Source organism: Hemiscyllium ocellatum, chromosome 18 (assembly GCF_020745735.1).
Source record: "Hemiscyllium ocellatum isolate sHemOce1 chromosome 18, sHemOce1.pat.X.cur, whole genome shotgun sequence".
NCBI lineage: Eukaryota > Metazoa > Chordata > Chondrichthyes > Orectolobiformes > Hemiscylliidae > Hemiscyllium > Hemiscyllium ocellatum.
In genome coordinates this window covers 68,338,181-68,362,393 of record NC_083418.1, presented here as the reverse complement: position 1 = coordinate 68,362,393, position 24,213 = coordinate 68,338,181, and the positions used below count along the sequence as shown (strand labels likewise).

Here is a 24,213-nt window from a genome sequence, read left to right as displayed (position 1 = left end):
AAGAGTTCTCATGAGAACGGAGGGTTCATTGTGTAGGAAGTGTGGAGGAGAGATTGATGGAAGATGTTGCACGGGACAGTGACAGTGGCAGAGCATTAGCACTGGTGGGAGAATGGGTCAGTAGCAGGAATAGAAGTGGGAGAATGTGAAGGAGGAGAGAGAAAGTGATTGCACTGACCTTGGCAGTAGGTCCAAAAATTTGAGACTTCCCTCATGCAGGTGGCAATCTCGGCCTAAGCTGGCAGAATCTGATGCCATGGCTGCTTTTGCTGGTCTAGGGAGAGGAGGACCTCCCACCTCCCATCGACCACAGCATCCAGGCCCCTGTCTGTAAAGCAGGGTACAAACTTCTTTTAAATGTCAGGAAATGCATAGAAATGCCCAGACTCATGTGGGTGTGCAACTGCAGGCTGTCCATTCCAGGGAATCCAGTGAACGGTGAATTCTTACGGCTGTGGCAAGTGGTAGAATCGGCCTAGAAGGATACTGTAGGGGTGTGGGTGGTGGTTAATGAGGCGAGTTTGAGATGATATGGTGAGAAATCTTGCTAGGTGACATAGAAAGAAACCTTCAATGAAATGCGACAAATTGACACTTAGCAAAGATATCATAAGATTCAGCTCTAAGAAGATTTACCAAAGAATTAAAAGGTTCTTGTAATAAAAATGAGAAGAGTAAGGACATATCAGATATGGGTTCTGTTTCCCCTTTCAATCCGTCTGCAATATGAAATTGTGCGAACTGAAGTTAAACTACAAAGTTTAACTATTCTTAATAAATCATCATAAAGCTGGATGAAAAAGGACTTTGAACTTCATGTTTATTCATTTACAATGTAATAGCCCCATCAATGAAATGTCTTTGTGTATTAGATCCTGTATGATCCCACAAAGATGAATTCTGGTGAGTTTTCACTCCATTAGTTTTTACCTCAGTGTGGCCTTATCCTGGGCTTATCCTTGTAGTTTTATCACATCAGTCTCATATTTCAGGATCATTTCACCCACTCACCAATAGTCAATGAAATTCTGCTTCCTGTTTGCATCTTCTTTATAAACTGAGGCATTTGAGTTTCTGTCTCCATTTTCTGGAATTTTGTCTGGATAGCATCTGTTCTCATTATCCAGTTATTTTCATTGAGAGTCATCACTGTCAGTCCTTCACGCATACATATTAAATCAAATCTAACTAAATCATGTTTTGATTGCAAAATTTGCTGTGACAACATATGCTTTTAAAGATTAGTTTGTCAGGGGATAATTTGTTTACTTTTGCATCAAACATGGTTCAAACTGAAGCATGGAAAATAATTACACCACCGAAAGAAGACTGTTCACAATGGATGTAAAAAAAGTGGTCTAATATTTCAAGACTCACATTCTCATAAAAAGAGGTATTTGGTCTGAATCCTATTTATCTCCTCCTTGAATGTTTTGCACTGCTCTGACACTGATTTATCTTCAAGTAGCTGTTTCCAATCCAAGTTACATTTGAATTAGAATGAACTGCAAAATTTATTTAATACTTCCAAATTATATCTCAATTTAGTAAAGTTTGCCTTTTTCCAGTTTAAAATGTTTATTCTTGGTTTGCCTTTATTCTTTCCCATTGCCACTCAAAATCTAACTGAATCATGACCATAGCCATTTAAATGCTGCATCACTGTTACCCCTTCCATCTGCCTAACTTCATTTCCTGAATGTATCTTCTCAACAGCCTGATCTCTTTGGGCTTAATGTGATGGCTGAAGAAAGTTCTCTGAATGTATTTTCTGAATTTTATGTTCTCTACATCTTTTAAATAATGAATTCATCTCAGGTAATGTGAAAGTAATTGAATTTCCCAACTAGTAGTACCCATTTTCTGTTCTCAGAAATTTCAGAACTGAAGAAGAATCATCAGAAGATGGCTTCTACACATTAGAAAAATATTAAAGGATAGTGCAGGAAGGTGATGTTCTGTAGAAGATCAATCATGATCTCATTGAAGGGCAAAATGAACTCAAAGGGCTGAATTGCCTACTCCTGCTCTTATGTTTCATGTTCCATGTTCTTATGTGAGACTCCTACCAGAATAAAAATGTCAAATCTGTTTCTCTCTCCTCAGATGTTGCCATACCTAATGAGATTGTTCCAACTTTCTAAGTGCCCTGTTTTCGTCCCTACATAATCCCATCTGTCTGTCCTTTCATATTTTTGTGTTCTGTTAATATCAAATACTCAATTTCTTTTTAATGTGTATACAGTATAGTCCCTATGTCATCATGATAAAGCATTCAATGTTCAAATAATTGTGGAACATTTTTCTTCAAATCATCTCCTTTATTGTTTGAGCATTTATCCTGATTCTAAGCCTCCTATGCCAATTTGTCAAACAGAGTAAACAATCTCAACATGTCTGGCAGCATCTGCACAGAGAGAGAGAGATAATATTCATGTTGATTGCTTTCTCATTTGAACTGTTTCTCTGTCCACAGATGCTGACTATTTCCAACATTTTCTGTTTGCATTTCAGACTTCTAGCATTTCTCAGTATTTTGCTTTTGTAGGCATTTCCAATGTTATACTTTGTCATCGATAGTCACAGGTCAGATGCCGGAACAGACGCGGTGCCACTGTTTAAGAAGGGCAGTAAAGACAAGCCAGGGAACTATAGACTGGTGAGCCTGACCTCAGTGATGGACAAGTTGTTGGAGGGAATCCTGAGGGACAGGATGTACATGTATTTGGAAAGGCAAGGACTGATTTGGGATAGTCAGCATGGCTTTGTGCGTGGGGAATCATGTCTCACAAACTTGATTGAGTTTTTTGAAGAAGTAACAAAGAAGATTGATGAGGGCAGAGCAGTAGATGTGACCTATATGGACTTCAGTAAGGTGTTCGACAAGGTTCCCCATGGGAGGCTGATTAGCAAGGTTAGATCTCACGGAATACAGGAAGAACTAGCCATTTGGATACAGAACTGGCTGAAAGGTAGAAGACAGAGGGTGGTGGTGGAGGGTTGTTTTTCAGACTGGAGGCCTGTGACCAGTGGAGTGCCACAAGGATCGGTGCTGGGCCCTCTACTTTTTGTCATTTACATAAATGATTTGGATGCAAGCATAAGAGGTACAGTTAGGAAGTTTGCAGATGACACCAAAATTGGAGATGTAGTGGACAGCGAAAAGGGGTACCTCAGATTACAACACGATCTGGACCAGATAGGCCAATGGGCCGAGAAGTGGCAGATGGAGTTTAATTCAGATAAATGCGAGGTGATGCATTTTGGGAAAGCAAATCTTAGCAGGACTTATACACGTAATGGTATGGTCCTATGGAGTGTTGCTGAACAAAGAGACCTTGGAGTGCAGGTTCATAGCTCCTTGAAAGTGGAGTCGCAGGTAGATAGGATAGCGAAGGCGGTGTTTGGTATGCTTTCCTTTATTGGTCAGAGTATTGAGTACAGGAGTTGGGAGGTCATGTTGCGGCTGTACAGGACATTGGTTAGGCCACTGTTGGAATATTGTGTGCAATTCTGGTCTCCTTCCTATTGGAAAGATGTTGTGAAACTTGACAGGGTTCAGAAAAAAATTAAAAGGATGTTGCCAGGGTTGGAGGATCTGAGCTACAGGGAGAGGCTGCACAGGCTGGGGCTGTTTTCCATGGAGCATCGGAGGCTGAGGGATGACATGATAGAGGTTTACAAAATTATGAGGGGCATAGATAGGATAAATAGACCACGTCTTTTCCCTGGGGTCAGGGAGTCCAGAACTAGTGGGCATAGGTTTAGGGTGAGAGGGAAAAGATATAAAAGAGACCTAAGGGGCAACTTTTTCACGCAGAGGGTGGTACGTGTATGGAATGAGCTGCCAGAGGATGTGGTGGAGGCTGGTCCAGTTGCAACATTTGAGAGGCATTTGGATGGGTATATGAATAGGAAGGGTTTGAAGGGATATGGGCTGGGCGCTGGCAGGTGGGACTAGATTGCATTGGGATATCTGGTTGACATGGACGGGTTGGACCGAAGGGTCTGTTTCCGTGCTTTACATCTCTATGACTCTATTATGAGATCTCTCCTTAACTTTCTCTTACTAGTGAATAAAGTCATTTTTATGAGTCTGCACAGCTATGATGTCTCATTCTTGGATCATCAGTCTTTGGAACTCTCTTCATATGGCAATGGAAGAAGGATCATTGAATATTTTTAAGGCAAGAGTAGATTATTCTTGACTAACAAGACAGCCAATGGTTATCAGGGGTAGGTGGGAGTGGAACTGAAGGCCCATGAGATCAGCGATAATCTGATTGAATGGCAGAGCAAGTTGGAAGGATGAATAGCCTTCTCATGCTCCCAATTCATACTTTTGTATATTCTTATCATGCTCCCAATTCATATGTTCGTATGTTCTTATCCTGCTGATGACTCGCCACATCTCTATGTTCCTTCTGTCACGAGATTCCTAAAACAATATACCAAAGGGGAAGCGAAACCTATTGTTGTATAATTATGATGACGATCACGTTAAATTGTTATAATATAAAACTTAATTACATATATGTGACACTAAATCCTGTGCAGTGTTGCGATCATGCCTCCTATGTTCAATTCACTGAGATCACATTCAATTTCATTCATGAGTGAAATGGTTTAGTTGATTGTGAGTATGAGCTATAATTAATGCCATTTCTTTTCTGTTTAGTTTTAATAGTGTTCAACTTGGAAGTCACATTTTGTTTCGCGAATTCGCCTTCATCAAAGCTACCCCTTACAATAGGGCTTCATTTATTCAAATGTTCTGGCGGTGCTTTCGGCAAATAGGCAAGAATGGAGGTAGGTCTTTCATGATGATTTTTTGAAGAAGGCTGGAGACAGTTCCAGATGAAATACAAAATTAAACTAGTCATCCAGGTATTTGGGAGTATTCCATCACATTCCTGAATTACATTTTGTAGTTGATGGACCATCTTTGGGAAGTGTAGAGATGAGTTACTTGTAGCTGTTTGGCTCATCCAATTCAGGGTTAGAATCATAGAATTCCTACAGTGTGGAAACAGGACCTTCGGCCCACCAAATCCACACCAACTCTCTGAAGAGTAACCCACCTAGGCCGATTCCCCTGTTATGTTATGTTTACCCTGACGAATGCACCTAACCTGTGCATCCCTGAGTTTCTAATTTGCAAATTTTGTTTACAAGTTATTCAGAATTGACCAAGTTTCTGTTGTAAAGTAACTAGTTAATGCAGTACGTTAATAACATGCAAATCCAGCCTCACATAACTTGGGAATGAAGAGATGAATGCTTTACAAAACTGCTATTTAAATTTAAATAAAATTGTTTTTCTCCTTATTTAATTGTTTTTGCCCACAAGTGGTCTGAAAAAAACCAGGATTTATTTCTGCCCTTGTATCTAATGTAATCACCGTTTCTCAGCTGCAAGAACAAGAACTACATGGTATTTTTAAAATACATTTGAAATCCTCCAGCAAACCTATTATCCGTGTCACTCACTTTTATGTTCTTTTTGAGGTTAAAATAGCTCAGTTCATATAATACCTAAAGGGCTGCTTCAGGAAAGGCTCATAAAAATATACTTCCTGGGGCTAAATGTTAAAATTAAACTGGCATCAACATTGCTTATTTTAAAAATTCTTGCTCTTGTGTGAACCTAATATACTTTCTGCATTTTGGGGAGGATGGGATTGCCTAATTTTCTATACTTGTAACCCTACTAATAGCATGCATAGTATGTATTTTTACTGGGTGCATTCCTTCAATTTAGGAAGTTAGATTCACTCCACTGAGTAGGAGGATAGGACAGATTGGCAGTGGCCCAAGGCATTGTGGTGCTGTGATGTGCACTGGCATCAGGTGTGTTCCATTAACTGCATAAATCCCGCACAGTCTTGCTATTCTGCCAAACTACCTCCAACATCAAGTTGCATTTGTATATAACCTTTACACAGTAAAATTTCCTCAGGCATTTCATGGGAGAGACTGCCAAAAGAAACTTGACACAGAGAGCCACATTGAGTGATTTTTATTTCTAGGCATTCAGGGGATGTAAGAATCGCTGGCGGAGCCACCATGTATTGTGCATCCCTAATTACTCTTGAGAAGGTGGAAGTAAGCTGCATTCTTGATCACCTGCAGTCTATTTGGTATAAGTACACCCACAATAATGTTAGAGAGGGAATTCCAGGATTTTGACCCAGTGACACTGAAGATATGATACTTTATTTCCAAGTCAGAATGGTGAGCAGCTTGGAGGAGAAGTTGTAGGCGGTGGTGTTCCTTTGTACTTACTGCCCTTGTCCTTTCAGACGGGAGTGGCTGTGGGTTTGGAAGGTGCTGTCTAAGAAGCCATGATGAATTTTTGCAGTGCATTAAATGATTGGCACACTCTGCTACTACTGAAAATCAGTGGTGGGGAGGAACTGAATATTTGTGGCAGTGGTTCCAATCAAATGGGCTGCTTTTTCCAGCATGGTAAATAGCTTCTTAAAGGTTGTTAGAGCTACAGTTATCCAGGTATTTGGGTGTATTCCATCACATTCCTGAATTGCATTTTGTAGTTGGTGGACCATCTTTGGGAAGTGTAGAGATGAGTTACTTGTAGCTGTTTGGCTCATCCAATTCAGGGTTAGAGTCATAGAATCCTTACAGTGTGGAAACAGGCCCTTAAGCCCACCAAGTCCACACCAACCCTCCGAAGAGTAACCCGCCTAGACCGATTCCCCTGTTATGCTGTATTTATCCCTAACTAATGCACCTAACCTATGCATCTCTGAATACTATTGGAAATTTAGCATAGCCAATTCACCTAACCTGCACATCTTTCGATTGTGGGAGGAAACTGGAGCACATGGAGGAAACCCACACAAACATGGGGAGAATGTGCAAACTCCAAACACATATGCCCGAGGGTGGAATCAAACCCGGGTTCGTGGCACTGTGAGGCAGCAGTGCAAACCTCTGAGCCACCATGCTGCCGGTAGGTCAATGGTAACCCCCAAGAAATTGATAGTGCGAAGAATTCAGTGATAGTTATGCCATTGAACGTCAAGGATGATGATTTGATTCTTTCTTGTTAGCGGTGGTCATTACCTGGCACTTGTGTGGCATGAATATTACTCGCCATTTGTCAGTCAGACTCTATATTGTCAATGTTTTGGTGCATTTGGCCATGAACTGCTTCATTATGTGAGGAGATACAAATGTGTTGAATGTTATGCAATCATCAGTGAAAATTCCTCTTTCTCATCTCATAATGGAGGGAAGGTCATTGATGAAACAACTGAAAATAGTTCAACCAAGGGTGTGACCCTGAGTAACTTCTGAAGGGATGTCTTGGAGCTGAGCTCCAACAACCACAACCATCCTTCTATGTACCAGATACAACTTTAAGCAGCATTTTCCCTGATTCCCTTTGACTTCTGTTTTTCTCAAGCTCCTTGATGCCTCAGTCAATCAAATGTTGCATTGATAGCAAAGGCAATCACTGTCACCACAGTTCTGGAATCCAGCAGTTTTGGCAGTGTTAGAACTAAGGCTATATTGAGGTCAGGAGCTGAGTAGCCTTAGCAGAATCAAACCTGTATGTTAGTCAACAGGCTATCGATATGTATGTGCTGTCTGATAGCGCTGTTGATGACCCCTTCCATCACTTTATTAATGATCAAGCGTAGACTGATAGGCCATTTGTTAATTGGCTAGTTGGATTTGTTCTACTTTGTGTGTACAGGACACACTTGGGCAAATCTCTATATCGCCGGTTAATTTGGCAGTCTTCTCATTGCACTGGAATAACTTGTTGAAGGCTGTGGCACGTGGTGGAGCTCAAGTCTTCAGTTCTGTTGCAGGAATGTTGTCAGTGCCCATAACCTTTGCAGCATCCAGTCCCTCTAACTGTTTCTTGACATCATGTGGTGTGAATTGAATTGGCTGAAGACTGACATCTGTGATGCTGGGGACCTGTGGAGGAGGCTGAGATGAATCATCACAATCGACACGAATTGTGAACATTATTGTGAATGTTTCAGCCTTATCTTTTGCAATGGTGTGCTGGGCTCCCCCATTATTTAGGATAGGGAGGTTTGTGGAGTCTGTTCCTCCAGCGAATTGTTTAATTGTCCACCACCATTCACGACAGGACAGGCAGAGCATAGATCTGATACACTGATTATGAATTACTGAGCTCTGTCCATCACCTGCTGTTTGGCATGGCAATACACCTTTTTTTTAGCTTCACCTGGTAGACACCTCATTATTTCCAAGTATATTATGATGTCTGACCAAAAGCTTGGTCAAAGAGGTTATTCTAAAGTAAGAATCCAAAGGAGGAATCGGAGGTGGTGGGTGGAGAGACTTAGAGAAGGAATTTGAAAGCTTTTGGCCTAAGTGGCTGGATAGCATGGCTAGCAAAGGTGGAGCAAAGTAAATCAGGGCACATCATGGGACGTTGGGTCAAAATTCTGGAATTCCCTCTTCAAAGGCTTTGTAGGTCAAGCCACAGCAGGTGGACTGCAGCAGTTCAAGAAGGTAGCTCTCCTGCACCTTCTGAAGGACAGCTAGGGATAGGCCAGCTAGCAACACCCCTATCTCACAAATGAATGAAAAAAAGCTTTAGTATAATAATGAATGATAATGTTTTATAATATATTATTATTATTTGGGAGCTTGGCTTAAACAATAGATGTTTTAGAGATTTTTGGAAGTGCCTTTTTTTAATGGTCCGAAACCCATCCTTTTGTGTTGGGTCAAAACTGCATTTCCAGGAAATCATATCGCTTAAGCTAAATGATTTGATAAACTACCTGGTGAGATAATTACTGAAGTATTTATCATGCTGAGCTTTTAGTGCCAGCAGACCAGAGGCCAGAAAAAGGTTCAATTCTGAGTGAAAGATCCATACCAGCAGATGTCCTATTTTTCAGCCTCATAGTCCAAGTCATAAAAACATTAATGTTTTAGCCTGTCTGTGTATTTTAGGCAGAAATGGAGATGATCACATCTGGTCAGTGTGCAGAAAGCCGCTGAAAGGAAATACTTACATTTCTGACTCAACTGACAAAATTATATGAGTGAAGATGAGAGTGTTATTTCACTGGAGCTGGATGGCTGTAAAGGATATTGTTGCTAAAAAGGTTCAACTTTTCCCAAAGGCGAAGTTATAGCAACAAAGCTATGCTCATCTTTGAGAAACATCCTGGTTAGCACCAGATTTCAGACATCCTTCAGCCCTTATGTTTGTGACTGCAGTCTGCACTCAGCACTTTGACATGGAGATCACAGAATCTATGATTGATGTGAATGCCTTTGCTTATGTTTCACAGTTAGAACCACTTTGTGTGTGGACTGTGTGGCAATATGAGTGCATTCTTCTCTTGGGCAATTTCATGGAATACAGGGAGAACTAGCCATTTGGATACAGAAATGGCTCAAAGGTAGAAGGCAGAGGGTGGTGGTGGAGGGTTGTTTTCAGAATTGAGGCCTGTGACCAGTGGAGTGCCACAAGGATCAGTGCTGGGTCCACTGCTTTTTGTCATTTATATAAATGATTTGGATGCGAGCATAAGAGGTATAGTTAGTAAGTTTGCAGATGACACCAAAATTGGAGCTGTGGTGGACTGCGAAGAAGTTACCTCAGATTATAATGAGATGTTGATCAAATGGGTCAGTGGGCTGAGAAGTGGCAGATGGAGTTTAATTTAGATAAATGTGAGCTGCTGCTGCAGTTTGGGACAGCAAATCTTAGCAGAACTTATACACTTAATGGTAAGGTCCTAGGGAGTGTTGCTGAACAAAGAGACCTTGGATTACAGGTTGATAGCTCACTGAAAGTAGAGTCGCAGGTCGCTAGGATAGTGAAGAAGACATTTGGTATGCTTTCTTTGATTGGTCAGAGTATTGAGTACAGGGGTTGGGAGGTCATGTTGCGGCTGTACAGGACATTGGTTAGGCCACTGTTGGAATTCTGATCTCCTTCCTATTGGAAGGATGTTGCAAAACTTGAAAGGGTTCAGAAAAGATTTACAAGGATGTTGCCAGGGTTGGAGGATTTGAGCTACAGAGAAAGATTGAATAGGCTATGACTGTTTTCCCTGGAGCGTTGGAGGCTGAGGGGTGACCTTATAGAGGTTTATAAAATGAGGGGCATGGGTAGGATAAATAGACAAAGTCTCTTCCCTGTGTTGGGGGAGTCCAGAACTAGAGGGCATAGGTTTAGGGTGAGAGGGGTAAAAGAGACCTAAGGAGCAACATTTTCACACAGAGGGTAGTATGTGTATGGGATGAGCTGCCAGAGGAAGTGGTAGAGGCTGGTACGATTGCAACATTTAAAAGGCATCTGGATGGATATATGAATAGGAAGGGTTTGGAGGGATATGGACCAGGTACTGACAGGTGGGACTAGATTGGATTGGGATATCTGGTCGGCATGGACCAGAAGAGTTGGACCGAAGGGTCTGTTTCCATGCTGTACATCTCTATGACTCTATGTTCATGAAAATGTCCATGTGTTTGACAAGGGAGCACACATTCCACAAATGAATGAAAAATTGGTGTAATAATAAATGATAATGTTTTATAATATATTATTATTGTTTTTGGAAGCTTGACTTATAAAATAGATATTTTAGGGATTTTGTAAAAATGCCTTTTCCTTAATGGTCAGAAATGCATCGTTTAGCATTGGGTCAAAACTGCATTTCCAGGACAATAGACAATAGGTGCAGGAGTAGGCCATTCTGCCCTTCGAGCCTGTACCACCATTCAATATGATCATTGTTAATCATCCTTAATCAGTATCCTGTTCCTGCCTTATCTCCATAACCCTTGATTCCACTATCCTTGAGAGCTCTATCTAACTCTTTCTTAAATTAATCCAGAGACTGGACCTCCACTGCCCTCTGGGGCAGAACATTCCACACAGCCACCACTCTCTGGGTGAAGAAGTTTCTCCTCATCTCTGTCCTAAATGGTCTACCCCGTATTTTTAAGCTGTGTCTTCAGGTTAGGCACTCACCCATCAGCGGAAACATGTTTTCTGCCTCCAGAGTGTCCAATCCTTTAATAATCTTATATGTCTCAATCAGATCCCCTCTCTGTCTTCTAAACTCAAGGGTGTACAATGTTCATTAACTCCCAAACTCTTGTTAACAGGGCAAACATGTACAGCTGCAGACACAGACAAACAAAAACTTACTCTGCACACTATGAATGTGTTGACAGTCTTTTTTTTTATTTCTACATCGTCAAGATCTATACATGCAATCCCCTCTTTCACATTCTGTTTTGTCTTGCTGTCCCTGTCAACTGCATCAGTTTTCAACCTCTCCGTGTTCCCATCCCTTTCATTTGAGGTTACTGTCCACAGTTTTCCCCTTCAGTCCTTGGCTTCCACATTGTTACTTAGAACATGAACAGTAGAGCAGGCCAATGGACTCACAATGTCCATATCGGTCAGAACTGAGGAAGAGTCTCTGAACCCGAAAGGTTAACGCTGAATTCTCACCACAGATGCTGCCGGACTTGCTGAACCTCTTAAGCAATTTCTGTGTTTGTTTCTGATTTCCAGCTCCCACACTTCTTTTGGTTTTTATTTAAACGTGGGTGTTTCCTGTTATGGAAGGGTCTTGGATGAGGTGTTTAAAAATCAGTCGTTAGTCATTTAAAATGGAGATGAGGTGACGTTTTTTCATTGTTTTTGGAATTCTCTTCCTGAAAAGCTGGTGGAAGAAAAGTCTTTGAATATTTTCTTGTACAAACAGTATATGCATAGAGTCAGAAAATGGATACAGCACAGAAAGATCCCATTTGGCTCATTGTGAACAAACCAGCTTTCTCAAGAATAACTCACCCATGTCCACTACCCATATTATGCCACCTTTCTCTCATAACCCTGAAAATCTTTTCACTTCAGATAATTATGAAACTCTCTTTTGAAGCCATGATTAAATCTACCTCAGCAATTCCTAAGCAGTCCATTCCAGATCCTACCACACATTATGCAAAAAAAGTCCTCCTTCATGTCAACATTGCTTTTGTTAGCAATCACTTGTTTCCTGTTCCCTGAACCTTCCATAAATGGTAAGTTCCACTGCACCTATTCTGTCCAGACCGCTAATGATTTCCAATGTCTCTGTTAAATCCTTTCTCAATCTCCAAGGACAACAACCCCAGCTTCTTTAATCTATCCATGTAACTGGAATCCTTCATGTAAGTCTTTTCTGCACCCTCTCTAAAACACTACCTTCATACCCTTTTTAAAGAACAATGTCCAGAACTGGACAATTATCCTGAGGCTGAGCCAGTATTTTATTAAAGTTCACCATAACCTGATTGCTTTTGCTCCTATTTCTAAAACTGAGGATACTTTATAACTTATTGAACATTTTCTAAACCTGCCCATCTCCCCAGACTCCTTTGCTCCTACTTTCCCCGTATTCTGTATTGTACGAGGAGAAGGGCTGCCAATCTGTAACCATCCTCTGTCCTCCACACACCATCCTGGCTTGTATCTATATTGCTGTCCCTTTAATGCCATTGTGTCAGTTCCCTCCCAAACAGCACTATGGGCATACATTGGGTGGCACAATGGTTAGCACTGCTGTCTCACAGTGCCAGGGATTCAGTTCAATTCCACCCGTGGGCAACTGTCTGTATGGAGTTTGCATATTCTCTCCATGTCTGTGTGGGTTTCCTCCAGGTGCTTCGGTTTCGTCCCACAGTCCAAAGATGTGCAGGTTAGGTGGATTACCCATGTTAAATTGCCCATAGTATCCACAGGTGTGCTGGCTAGGTGGATTATCTGTGGAAAATGCAGGGTAACGGGGATAAGGTAGGGGGTTAGGATGTTCTTCTGAGGGTTTATACAGAGTCAATGAGTCAAATGACCTGCTTTCGCACTTTAAGAATTTTATACTTAGACAAAATGGACTGCAGCAGTTGAAAAAGGCACCTCACAACCATCTTCACCAGATGCTGGCTAAACCTGCAATGTCAGCATCTTGTGAAATGAAAATGTTTCCCCTCATTATTCTTCATTCTTCCTATCAAAATGCATCATTCCATATTTCTCTGCTAGTCTCCAGCCCATCCATTCCACCAGCTTGTTTGTATCCTTCATGCATTATATCCTCCTGATAGTTCATAATACTTCAAAATTTGTGTACAATATCTACAAATTTTGAATTTATGCTTTGCATAGTAAATCCTTGGTCATTCATATAGATCAAGAAAGCTGTGGTCCTCACACTGATCTGTGAGGTCAGAGTATATTTTCCTCCAGTCCAAATAAAGCCAGTGCTCTGTTTTGTGCCCATCATCCGATTTCATGTCCCTGCTGCCACCATCCCTCTTATTCTTTGGATCCTGCCTCAGTTAACAACCCGTTATGTGGCACTTTACCAAAGGCTTTACCGAAGTCAACGTACATCAGATCATCAGCATCACTCTTATCAACATTCTCAAAAATTTCAACAAGTTAGTTAAACATGATTTGCCTTTAACAATTCTGTGTTGGCTTAATAAATTTCCATTTGTTCAAGTGCCTGTCGACTTTGTCCCTAATTGTTATTTCTAACAATTAAGGTTAACTGACTGGCTGTAGTTATTTGGTTTATCCTAACATGTTTTTGAACCGGAATGTAGTGTTTACAATTCCCAGACCTTTGGCACCATCGTTATCTAAGGAGGATCAGAAAATCATGTTCATAATTTCCACTCTTCGCCCCTTCAGTCTCCTTGGATGCATTTGATCCAGACTTGTTTAAGTGTAGCCAGTCTTTCTCTTTCAAAGCAATAGACTACAGATGTTGAAAATCTGAAAAAAAACTAAAGAATTCTGGAAATGTTCAGTAGGGCAGACAGCATCTGTGGAGAAAAAAACAGTTTACAATTTCAGGTTGATGACCGCTCATCCAAACTGCAGAAAGATGGAAATCTAGAGATTTAAAACTCATTGGAGGGGGAAGGAGAGGGAAGAGCAAAGAAGAATGGCTGTAATGGGATGGAGGGCAGGAATTGTTAAATTACAAAACCTATAGTGAAAAGACTAAAGATATATCCTTTCTAGCTTGAATGATTAGATTAGATTCTCTACAGTATGGAAACAGGCCCTTCGGCCCAACAAGTCCACACTGCCCTCTGAAGAGTAACCCACCAAGACCATTCCCCCACCCTGTATTTACCCCTGACTAATGTACTTAACACGATGGGCAATTTAGCATGGCCACTTCACCTGACTGCACATCTTTGGATTAGTGGGAGGAAACTGGAGCACCCGAAAAAAACCCATACATACATGGGGAGAATGTGCAAACTCCACACAGGCAGTTGCCTGAGGTGGAAATCGAACCTGGGTACTTGGTGGCTGACTATCAACTGAATACAATATGAAGAGACAAGAAAAGAAACTAAATATGATTGAACTATCAAAAAAAATGTATAGATCAAGATGGAGAGAGAAGCTAAGGCCTAACAAAGTTGAACTCAAGTTTGAGTCAAGAGGCTGCTGAATTGGTAGCAAAGCTGTTATTCATTAAGCTTTCATTGAGCTTCATTGGAACACTCTAGCAGGCCAAGGACAGGAAGGTTGGATTGGGAACATGTGGAGAATTAAAATGGCAAGCAATAGAAAACCTGGGGTCATTCTTGTGGGCTAAACAGAGACATTCTGTGAAGTGGTCACTCCATCCTTTTTTTACAGTTCCCTATTTAGAGGAGATTAGTGAACGCAGTATGTGAATTAAGAAGTGACGGTAAATTCCTGTTTCATTTGGACTAAGTGTTTGATACTTTGGAGAGAAGAAGGAAGAAAGGACAATGGATGTCCTAATGTATCATGGGAAGGTGCTGTCAGAAAAGGCCGAGCTTTGTGGGTGAATGAGGAGTGAACCAAGGTTCTGCTGAGAGAACAGTGCCTTTGGAATGCAGAGAGGCATACATGTGTTATAACAGAAATTTTAGATTCTTTTATTCTATCATGTGAAAATATATACTATTAAAATATATGCAAATTCTGTGTTTTTTAAAAGTATTTTGTAGTCAAATACCTACGAAGTCTGACTTTCAAGCCTTGTGTGATTTTGAATACTCACCTGGATGATGTTTTACATTTGAATACCTCTGACATTTAGAAGTATTTTACATGGACACCGTCTGTGTCATTCTGGCACCAACTTGTCTTCTCAATAAAAGAAAAATATTACAGTTTCTAACACAAAGAGGAATGTGATGTAATGATTGCACAATTTTCCAATGTATGGTTATGTAAAGCCAAGCCGTACTGCATGTTTTGCTTTTCTTTTATGGTGATGCCAAACCACTAAGCTTGCAATAGATAGTCAGAAATTTGGGGTAAGAAAATTGATTGGAACATGTGTTATTTCAGAGTAATTGGATTACTCAATAATTATTGTATTAAGTTTTTGCCGTAATTGGCAATTTATTAAAAAAACTCATTCACCCTTTCAAAACAGCCAAAGTTTTTTGAACTGCAAACTGAACATATTTGAGAATTTTGCATTATAGAACTGCTGTGTGGAAGTCTGGAATCTGACAGCGCTGTAGGAAAATTGACATAGTATTCAATCCTATCTTTGACAAGAAAGAATGCCTCCAACAGAGGTTTCTTCTCCCTTGTCAGTGACGGGTACAGTGGGCTGCCCAGAGAAACAATCACCTTCATTTTCAACATGTTCACACAGCAATGCCATTTTCATACACCTGCTTTGCATAGACTTTCCCTGGTATTGGAAAGGGTTTCCACCTGAAAAATTAATTTGTGATGGTGATCTTTAAAAACTGAACGTATAAATGAATCATCCTGGGTGATCTTCTGTTCCTCCCAGTGGGCAAACACCTGGCTTTTACGTACAACACTTGCTGGCTTTTCTCCGACACATATCACAAATAAGCTCTTCAGCACGTAAAGAATTACATAAATCTACTACTGCTTCTTGGCAAAGCAAGCCTCGGCAGTAACAAGTAACTTCTCAGAGCAGAATCCTTCCCTTCTGCCAAATTGCAATAAAATAGTTTCAACAAGGGTGGCAATCACAGTTGTAAATCCTGCTCTATCACGACTCAACAAATCCCCAGTGTTGCAGGTGGAAGACCGGTAAAAACTTACATTCGTATTATTTTGTGTTAGTGCCAAATCTGGGCATTCCACTGTTGAAAGATCAAGTTGTATAACATCACCATGCCTGAGCAAACTTGGCTGTAGCTGTTAATAGCAAAATTAAGTTACCTATTACAAGTATATGTGAGAACAAAATTGCATTGTATTGAATTTCTCACCACAGTTCATGTATGTGCATGTAAAATAAAAAAAAAATTCATTCAAAGACAAAGTCCATTAAATAGGCCTTAATTGTGTTAGCAAAACACCAGCAGGGATCCTGTCAATGTTTTTGAGCATAACTTATCCAAAAGGGAACTGTGCAGACAAGTAACTGTTGTGAAAAGTATTCTGACTGCATTACCTCAAATAATAAAACTAAGAAGTTTACAGGAGTTGGGAGGACATGTTGAGGCTGTACACGACATTGGTTACGCCACTGTTGGAATATTGCAGTTCTGGTCCCCTACCTATCAGAAAGATGTTGTAGAACTTGAAAGGGTTTCAAAAAGATTTACAAGGATGGTGCCAAGGTTGGAGGATCTGAGCTACAGGGAGAGGCTGAACAGGCTGGCGCTGTTTTCTCTGGAGCGTTGGAGGCTGAGGGGTGATCTTATAGGGGTTTACAAAATTATAAGAGGCATGGATAGAATAAATAGACAAAGTCTTTTCACTGGGGTCGGGGAGTCCAGAACTAGAGGGCATAGGTTTAGGATGAGAGGGGATAGATATAAAAGAGATCTAAGGGGCAACTTTTTCACGCAGAGGGTGGTATGTGTATGGAATGAGCTGCCAGAGGATCTGGTGGAGGCTGGTACAATTGCAACATTTAAGAGGCATTTGAATGGGTATATGAATAGGAAGGGTTTGGAGGGATATGGGCCAGATGCTGGCAGGTGGGACTAGATTGGGTTGGGATGTCTGGTCGGCTAGGACAGGTTGGACTGAAGGGTCTGTTTCCATGCTCTACATCTCTATGACCCTAATCACAGAAGAAGTCCAGTGAGGGCCATCTTGACATTGGGAATTAATAGCTGCATCTTTTAACAAAGTTCTGAGTGTCAAAGTTAGGCAGTGGTTTGTTGCCCATGAAGAGAGATTGTTGCTTGTTAACGACCTTATTAACTGCGGATCTTGCCCCAATAAGATGGAGTCTCCTAGCCTATCACCCACCGTGAACAAACTAGTAATGAACAATTCTCAACATGGAAATCAGAAGGGTATTTGGCAACTTCAGCTCGCCACTTGTTTCAAAGGACCTCCACATTGGACAGCAGGCACAGAAATCTCAGGGAATGTACCATGGGCACCAGCCATATGTATCCCATTTCCATTGACATTGTTCTCTGACAAGCACCAACTACTAAGCACTGACAATACATTTCTGCACTTCAATGCTGCACCTCGGACTACTCCAGTAATTATAATTGTACTGCTGCAGCTGGGAGAGCTTATGACATACACAGAGTTCATGGGCTGGACCAAGCTGCATCTCCAGACTGTTCACTTGCTCTCTTAGTCCCCCTCACTTTTAGCCAGTCTCGATGTTCACAGCATCTCTGCCTTGCCTTGTCTTTTTGACCCATACCCCTGAACCAAAGGTATCATACTCATGGTACCGTTGTATTGCCTTGCCATTTGGTGCAGAACTAAAGCCAGGGAGCTGCTCCTGGTTGACCCCAGCACTCCTCAGTCAAGTCACATGAGATAGCCTTTGATCAGGGCATCCTATCACAGTGAGAGCAGCCTCTGATACCAATAATGAACTTGAACAATGTCATTTAGCCACTCGGGATGGTCAGAACCAGGATATTCTCCTAATGAGGGGTGAGGAACTGAATGTTAGGCAGCCTACCACGCATCTTGATTCTTTGGGTCATACAGTGAGCTGTTTTCCTTCTGGAATGAGAGGAAAGTGAATTTATGTTTGGTGCAGGTGGGGAAGTGCCTCTAGTGAGTGTGTCGGCCGTGTACAGCATGCACTACTAGATTTGAAACGTTAACTCTGACTTTCTCTCTCTTCAGATGCTGGCAGTCCTGCTGGGTTTCTCCAGCACTTCTGTTTTTGCTTCAGATCTCTGTTCTTTGTTTCATTTTACCATCCATACCTGGTATTAGTCTAGTGAGCTTTCTCTGCACTGCCTCCAATGCCAGTATATCGTTTCTTAGATAAGTGGCCGAAACTATTCACAGTATTCCAACTGTTGTCTGATGGGTGCCTTCTATAGTTTTAGCAACACCTTCCTACTTTTGTACTCCATATCCTTTGAAATAAAGTCCAACAATCCATTTAGCTTCCCTATTGTATTAGCTGCTAAACAGGGATGCTTGTGATCTATAGATGAGGACTCCTAAGTCTCTCTGTCCAATAGCTTTCTGCAGTCTTTCACTATTTATATAATATTCGTCTCCTCTATTCTTCCTGCCAAAGTTCATAGCTTCCCACCTTATATTTTATCTGAAATGCTGTTGCCCACTGGCCTAACCTGTCTACAGCCCTCTGCAGACACTTTGCATCATCTTTACAACTTGCCATCCTTCCATTCTTTGCATTATCATAAACTTGGCTATAATACATTCACTTTGCTCATCATTACTGTATATTATAAATAACTGTGGCCCCAGTGTTGATCTCCGTGGCACACTACCAAACGTTCCCCTATCCCATTTCTCTGTCATCTATTAGTTAGCCAATCCTCTTTCTATACCACCTCCAAAAATATGGGATCTTATCTTACTACGTAGCTTAATGTGTGATACCTTATCAAACGCTTTCTGAAAATCCAAAAATATTCACTGTTTCTTATTTATCTATCTTGTTTGTTAGCTCCTCGCCGGGTTCTAGTAAATTTGTCAGGTATGAGTTCTCCTTTATGAAGCCATTCTGACTTAATCATCATGCATTTCCAAATGCTCTGCCCCCTTTACATTAAACTCTTAACATTTTTCCAATAACAGATTTTAAGATAACCTATGTACAGAATGACTGTTTTTCCTTTATTCCTGTGTGACATGTTGCTGGCAGGAGCAGCATTTGTTGCTCATCCCTAGTTGCTCTTGAACTGATTGGCTCTTTAGTACTTTTTAGAGGGCAGTTAAAAATCAACCATATTGCATAGACCTGAGTTAAATGTAGGCAAGAACAAGTAAGGATGGCAACTTCCTTCCCTACAGAACATAAGTGAACCAGATGTGTTCAACAATAGACCACAGGCTAGCTTTTAATGAATTCCAGATTTTTATTGCTAGTTCAGTGACATTACCATGATGACACTGCCTTCCTGGTTATACCAAAGTGCAATTTTAAGACTCATGAAAATTACTCAAATGGGCACACTTAATGGAAACTCAGTAGGGCAATTAATTTTTGCTGGGAACCCAGCCAGCTTTGTGGGCAGCACTAACATCCAGCGCAATGTTTCGAAAACCAACAAAACGATCACTAAAACACAATTTGCCCTGTACGAAATTTACGATTTGTCTCCCCTCAATCTTTCGCTCTGATTTGTTCTATTAATCAAACTAGTCTGAAAAGACACAAAGAAACCAGTGGAAACCCAGTCTCCTCTTGCTTGCATCAAGTACAGTGACCCAGTGAAGTATTTAATTGTTGCTGCTTTCATGAAAATATCTTTATTTCAAATAGTGATTTTGAATCTGCTCACTGGAACTTGGACTCGAGCTTTTAAAGTCAGACGTTTTAAAATGACGAGTGACTGGAAATCATAGCCAAAAATGTTAAACCCCATTGGGATGGAGACACTGGGTCTGGGAAGAGACTCTTCAGAGACAACAAACCCCTGAGGAATGCAAAAGACTCTGTCTCCTTTACTATTAAGTAGACATTCAAACAAGCACCTGAGATTCAACTGTTGGAGATTGGATCACTAGATTGGATCACAATCTAGTCACTTAGACCTTAGAAACTCAACGTAGAATTTAGAAACTCAGTTGGACCTGCTGCATAAACACAGTAGCTTCAAGAGCAGATCACACACTTAGAATACTGAGTAACTCACCTCCTGACTCCCAAAGCCTGTCCATCATCTACAAGGCACAAGTCAGGAGTATGGTGGAATACTCCCCATGTGTCTGGATGGGTGCAGCCCTAACAACATTCAAGAAGCTTGACAGAATCCAGGACAAAGCAGCCTGCTTGACTGGCACTACTTCCACAAGCATCCACTTCCTCCACCACTAATGCTCAGTAGCAGCTATGTGTGCTATCTACAAGTAGCACTGCAGAAATTTGTCAAAGATCCTCAGACAGTAACTTCCAAACCCACGACCACTTCCATCTAGAAGGAAAAGGGCAGCTACATGGAAACACCAGCACCTTCATGTTCCCCTCCACGGCACTCATCATCTTGCCCTGGAAACATATCACAGGGTGCTCCTTCACTGCTGCTGGGTTGATATCCTGGAATTCCCTCCCTAAGGGTCTTGTGAGTCAACCCACAGGACATGGACTACAGCGGTTATTAGATTAGATTAGATTAGATTACTTACAATGTGGAAACAGGCCCTTAGGCCCGACAAGTCCACACCGACCCGCCGAAGCGCAACCCACCCATACCCCTACATTTACCCCTTACCTAACACTACGCGCAATTTAGCATGGCCAATTCACCTGACCCGCACATCTTTGGACTGTGGGAGGAAACCGGAGCACCCGGAGGAAACCCACGCAGACACGGGGAGAACGTGAATTGAACCCGGGTCTCAGGCGCTGTGAGACAGCAGTGCTAACCACTGTGCCACCGTGCCGCCCACACCACTGTGCCACCGTGCCGTCCACACCACTGTGCCACCATGCCGCCCGCTCAAGAAGGCAACTCACCACCACCTTTTCAAGGGCAACTAGGGATGAGCAATAAATGCTTGTCAGCCAGTGATGCTCCCACCAATGAATAAAAAGAACTGGGACAATGGCTAAGGTAACTTTGCAGACAAGAAATGCTCGATCTGAATTGGGAGTACACAAGCACCAATGTTATTTGGATTCCCACCTCTGAAAGTGAAGACAACAAACCCTTTCCTGTGACTCTAAAAGGAACATTTTGCAGAGGGTTAATGCTGAAATGCTAGTAACCTGAGGACAAGCATGTTGAAGCTACTGAACCTTACTCTGTCTTCAAACTTGCTGGCAAGCTTTGAGCTCTGTTTGCTGCTGAAGACCAAGCAGACACAAGCTTATTGTGAACAGTGATCTTTTTAAAACAGGAACTTTGCTCAACGGCACTCCCTCCAGAGGAATCATTAAATTAACTTGCTGTGACTTTAAACTAAAACATCAGGACCACTGAAGGAGTATCTAACTAACAGAGTCACCAAGCTGTTGACCGTATATTCCTTTTACTTATGGATATAAATTGGTCAATCCTCGCTTTGTGATTATGTATTTGGTGTGTCCTCCAAGTATGTGTACGTTTTACTATTTTACCGGGATCAATGTGAATACTATAGTTATTTTCTTTCTTTATTAAACTCAATAAAAACTGTCTGATTGGTTCTTATGTAATTAAGAGCTGAAAAATATGTTGCTGGAAAAGCGCAGCAGGTCAGGCAGCAGGTCAACGTTTTGGGCATAAGCCCTTCTTCAGGAAAGAGGAGGGTGTCCTCATTCCTGAAGAAGGGCTTATGCCCGAAACGTTGATTCTCCTGCTCCTTGGATGCTGCCTGACCTGCTGCGCTTTTCCAGCAACACATTTTTCAGTTCTGGTCTCCAGCATGTGCAGTCCTCACTTTCTCCTTTTTTCTTATGTAATTAAGGTGTGTAAACAGTTAAACACTTACATAATTGGCAAGTACATCCTTTTGAATGAAAAGCCCTGTTTTGATAGATGTCCCGCAATATGACCAAACGAGGAGTAGGCAAAAAAGAGAAGCTATTTCATCTCTCCTCCCTGGTTGTAACAAGCATGTTCTAGGAATTAAAGAACTCCCTGATTGCATTACTTGGGTTGCACTGTTGAGGAAATGGATCTCACAGTATAAAACAGTTTCAGTATAGAATTCATTAATGGGAATCCTGAATAATCTGAGAAAGTAGATATAGCAGAATCACATTCTTAACAGATAAAGATGTCGTACCATTGCTCCCCATTTTGATAAATCTATCTGAAATCCAAGTGTTGAATTGTGCATTGTAGGCATTCCCACTTAAAGCTGCAGGATTGATTTCATAGGCCATCCATGACCACTTAGACACATAAGGGATGAGGGACTTCAGATGAATGCTTCAGGCGAAGCTGAGGTTGTTTCCTTAGAAGCAAGACACTTTGGTGGATTGATAGTGTTTAAAGTCGCAAATGACTTGGATGTGTCGTGACAAAAGGATCGGAAATCATAGGACATAAAATTAGGGTGATTGGCAAAAACAGCAGAAGTAATATGAGGAAATACCTTTTCACAAACCGAGTTGATATGATCTGGAGTACATTGTTTGGAGTGACTAGTGCCTTTGCAATAATAACAATCGCATGAAGATTGGATAACATTTACACAGGAAGAAAGATTACATGGCTCTGGGCAAAAACAGGGAAGAGGAATTAATCAATAACTTTTCCAAAAAGCCAGTACAGTCACAATGGGGTGATTGGCCTTCTGTGCAGTATCAATGTACGAATCTTTCATGTGACTCCTGCAGCTCTTTGTTTGTTTTGACTTTCCAGGTGGATTTTACTGCACAGTTAAGTGTAAATTATGAAGTTGTTTACCCATAATCTTGAAAGGAGATTTCTTACTTCAAAGTTGTTCGGGCTTGCCAAGCAATGTACTCACATCAAACTCAAATAAACAACTGATTCTAGATCTCCTGTCATCTCTGCAGAAGGTGCAGATTACAGTGTATTAGATTACCCTGAAGTCTAGCATGTGTTGAATCTGGTCAGGTATTATACACAACGCCAACAAGATGGTATTCGGGAGAATCTACACTTGAATGCAGCCTCTATGTGATGTAGTACAAATAGGCCTTTGTGAATTAGATTCCATCTGCTTGAACTAGATAGATAAGTGGAAAATGAATTTCTTTTGCCTATTGCAGAATTAAAAAAAAAGACCTGGCTATATAATGAAACAGTTCAGCAGTAAGATAACTCATAAATGGGAATGGAAACAGAAAATAATTGTAGAAGTCTGAAACATTAATGTCTCCTTTTACATGTCTGATAGGGAGGTATTGTGGCACAGGGGTGGTGTCCCTGCTTTGAGTAAGAAGCCCTAGATTCAAGCCTGACTCCAGGACTTGAAGACCAATGAAGGTTTGTTGAGAAGGTGTTCCAATAGACTACAAGATGTAGGAGCAATAGATTATTTCGCCAATCAGGTCTGCTCTGCCATTCAATGAGATCATGGTTGATCTGCTAATTCTCATCTCCATTTACCTGCTTTTTAACCATAACCATTGATTCCCTTACTGATTAAAAGCTGTCTAACTCAGCCTTGAATGCATGTAATACCAAGCCTGAACAGCCCTCTGCGGGAATGAATTTCACAGATTCACTCCTATCTAAGAAAAGAAATTCCTCCTCATTTCTGTCTTAACAATGCAACTTCTGTGTTTTGAGATTATGCCCTGTAGTCTTCGACTCTTCTACAAGGGGAAATAAACTTTCCACTTATACCTTGTCAAGTCCCCAAAGAATCTTGTATATTTCAGTATGGCTCTCTCATTTTTCTCTATTCCAATGTGCACAGGCCCAATTAAACTACTCAACCTCTCCTCAGAAGACACTTCCTCTGTACCTAATATCAGCCCAGTGGCAATATAACTTTCCTTATACAAGGGGCCCAAACCGCTCACAGTAGTCCCACTGTGCCTTGTACAATTTTATGAAAACTTACTTACTTTTATGCTTTGTTCCCTTTGTTAAAAAAGTCAATATTCCATCTGCCTTCATGATCACCTGCTGAGCTTGGATGGTAGCTTTTTGTGATTCATGGACAAGGTTTCCCAAATCACTCCCAGTATGTCAATGGTAGGTGATAGGAGCCGGAAGAGCTGCACTAATCAATCCCACTGCCCCGTGGCCGAACATTTCAACTCCCCCTCCCACTCTGCCTAGGATATGCAGGCCCTGAGCCTCCTCCACCGCCACTCTCTC

At 41.3% G+C, this 24,213-nt stretch overlaps 1 protein-coding gene across 1 annotated transcript in view; it reads left to right on the top strand.

Annotated features, from left to right (window-relative positions):
- Nucleotides 1-24,213, top strand: part of cstpp1 (centriolar satellite-associated tubulin polyglutamylase complex regulator 1) — a 323,777-nt gene that overhangs the window by 148,131 nt on the left and 151,433 nt on the right. Inside the window, exon 3 of the mRNA XM_060838596.1 lies at nt 4,679-4,809. Within this exon, the coding sequence (XP_060694579.1) occupies nt 4,679-4,809 (131 nt within the window). The remainder of the gene's footprint in view (nt 1-4,678; nt 4,810-24,213) is intronic.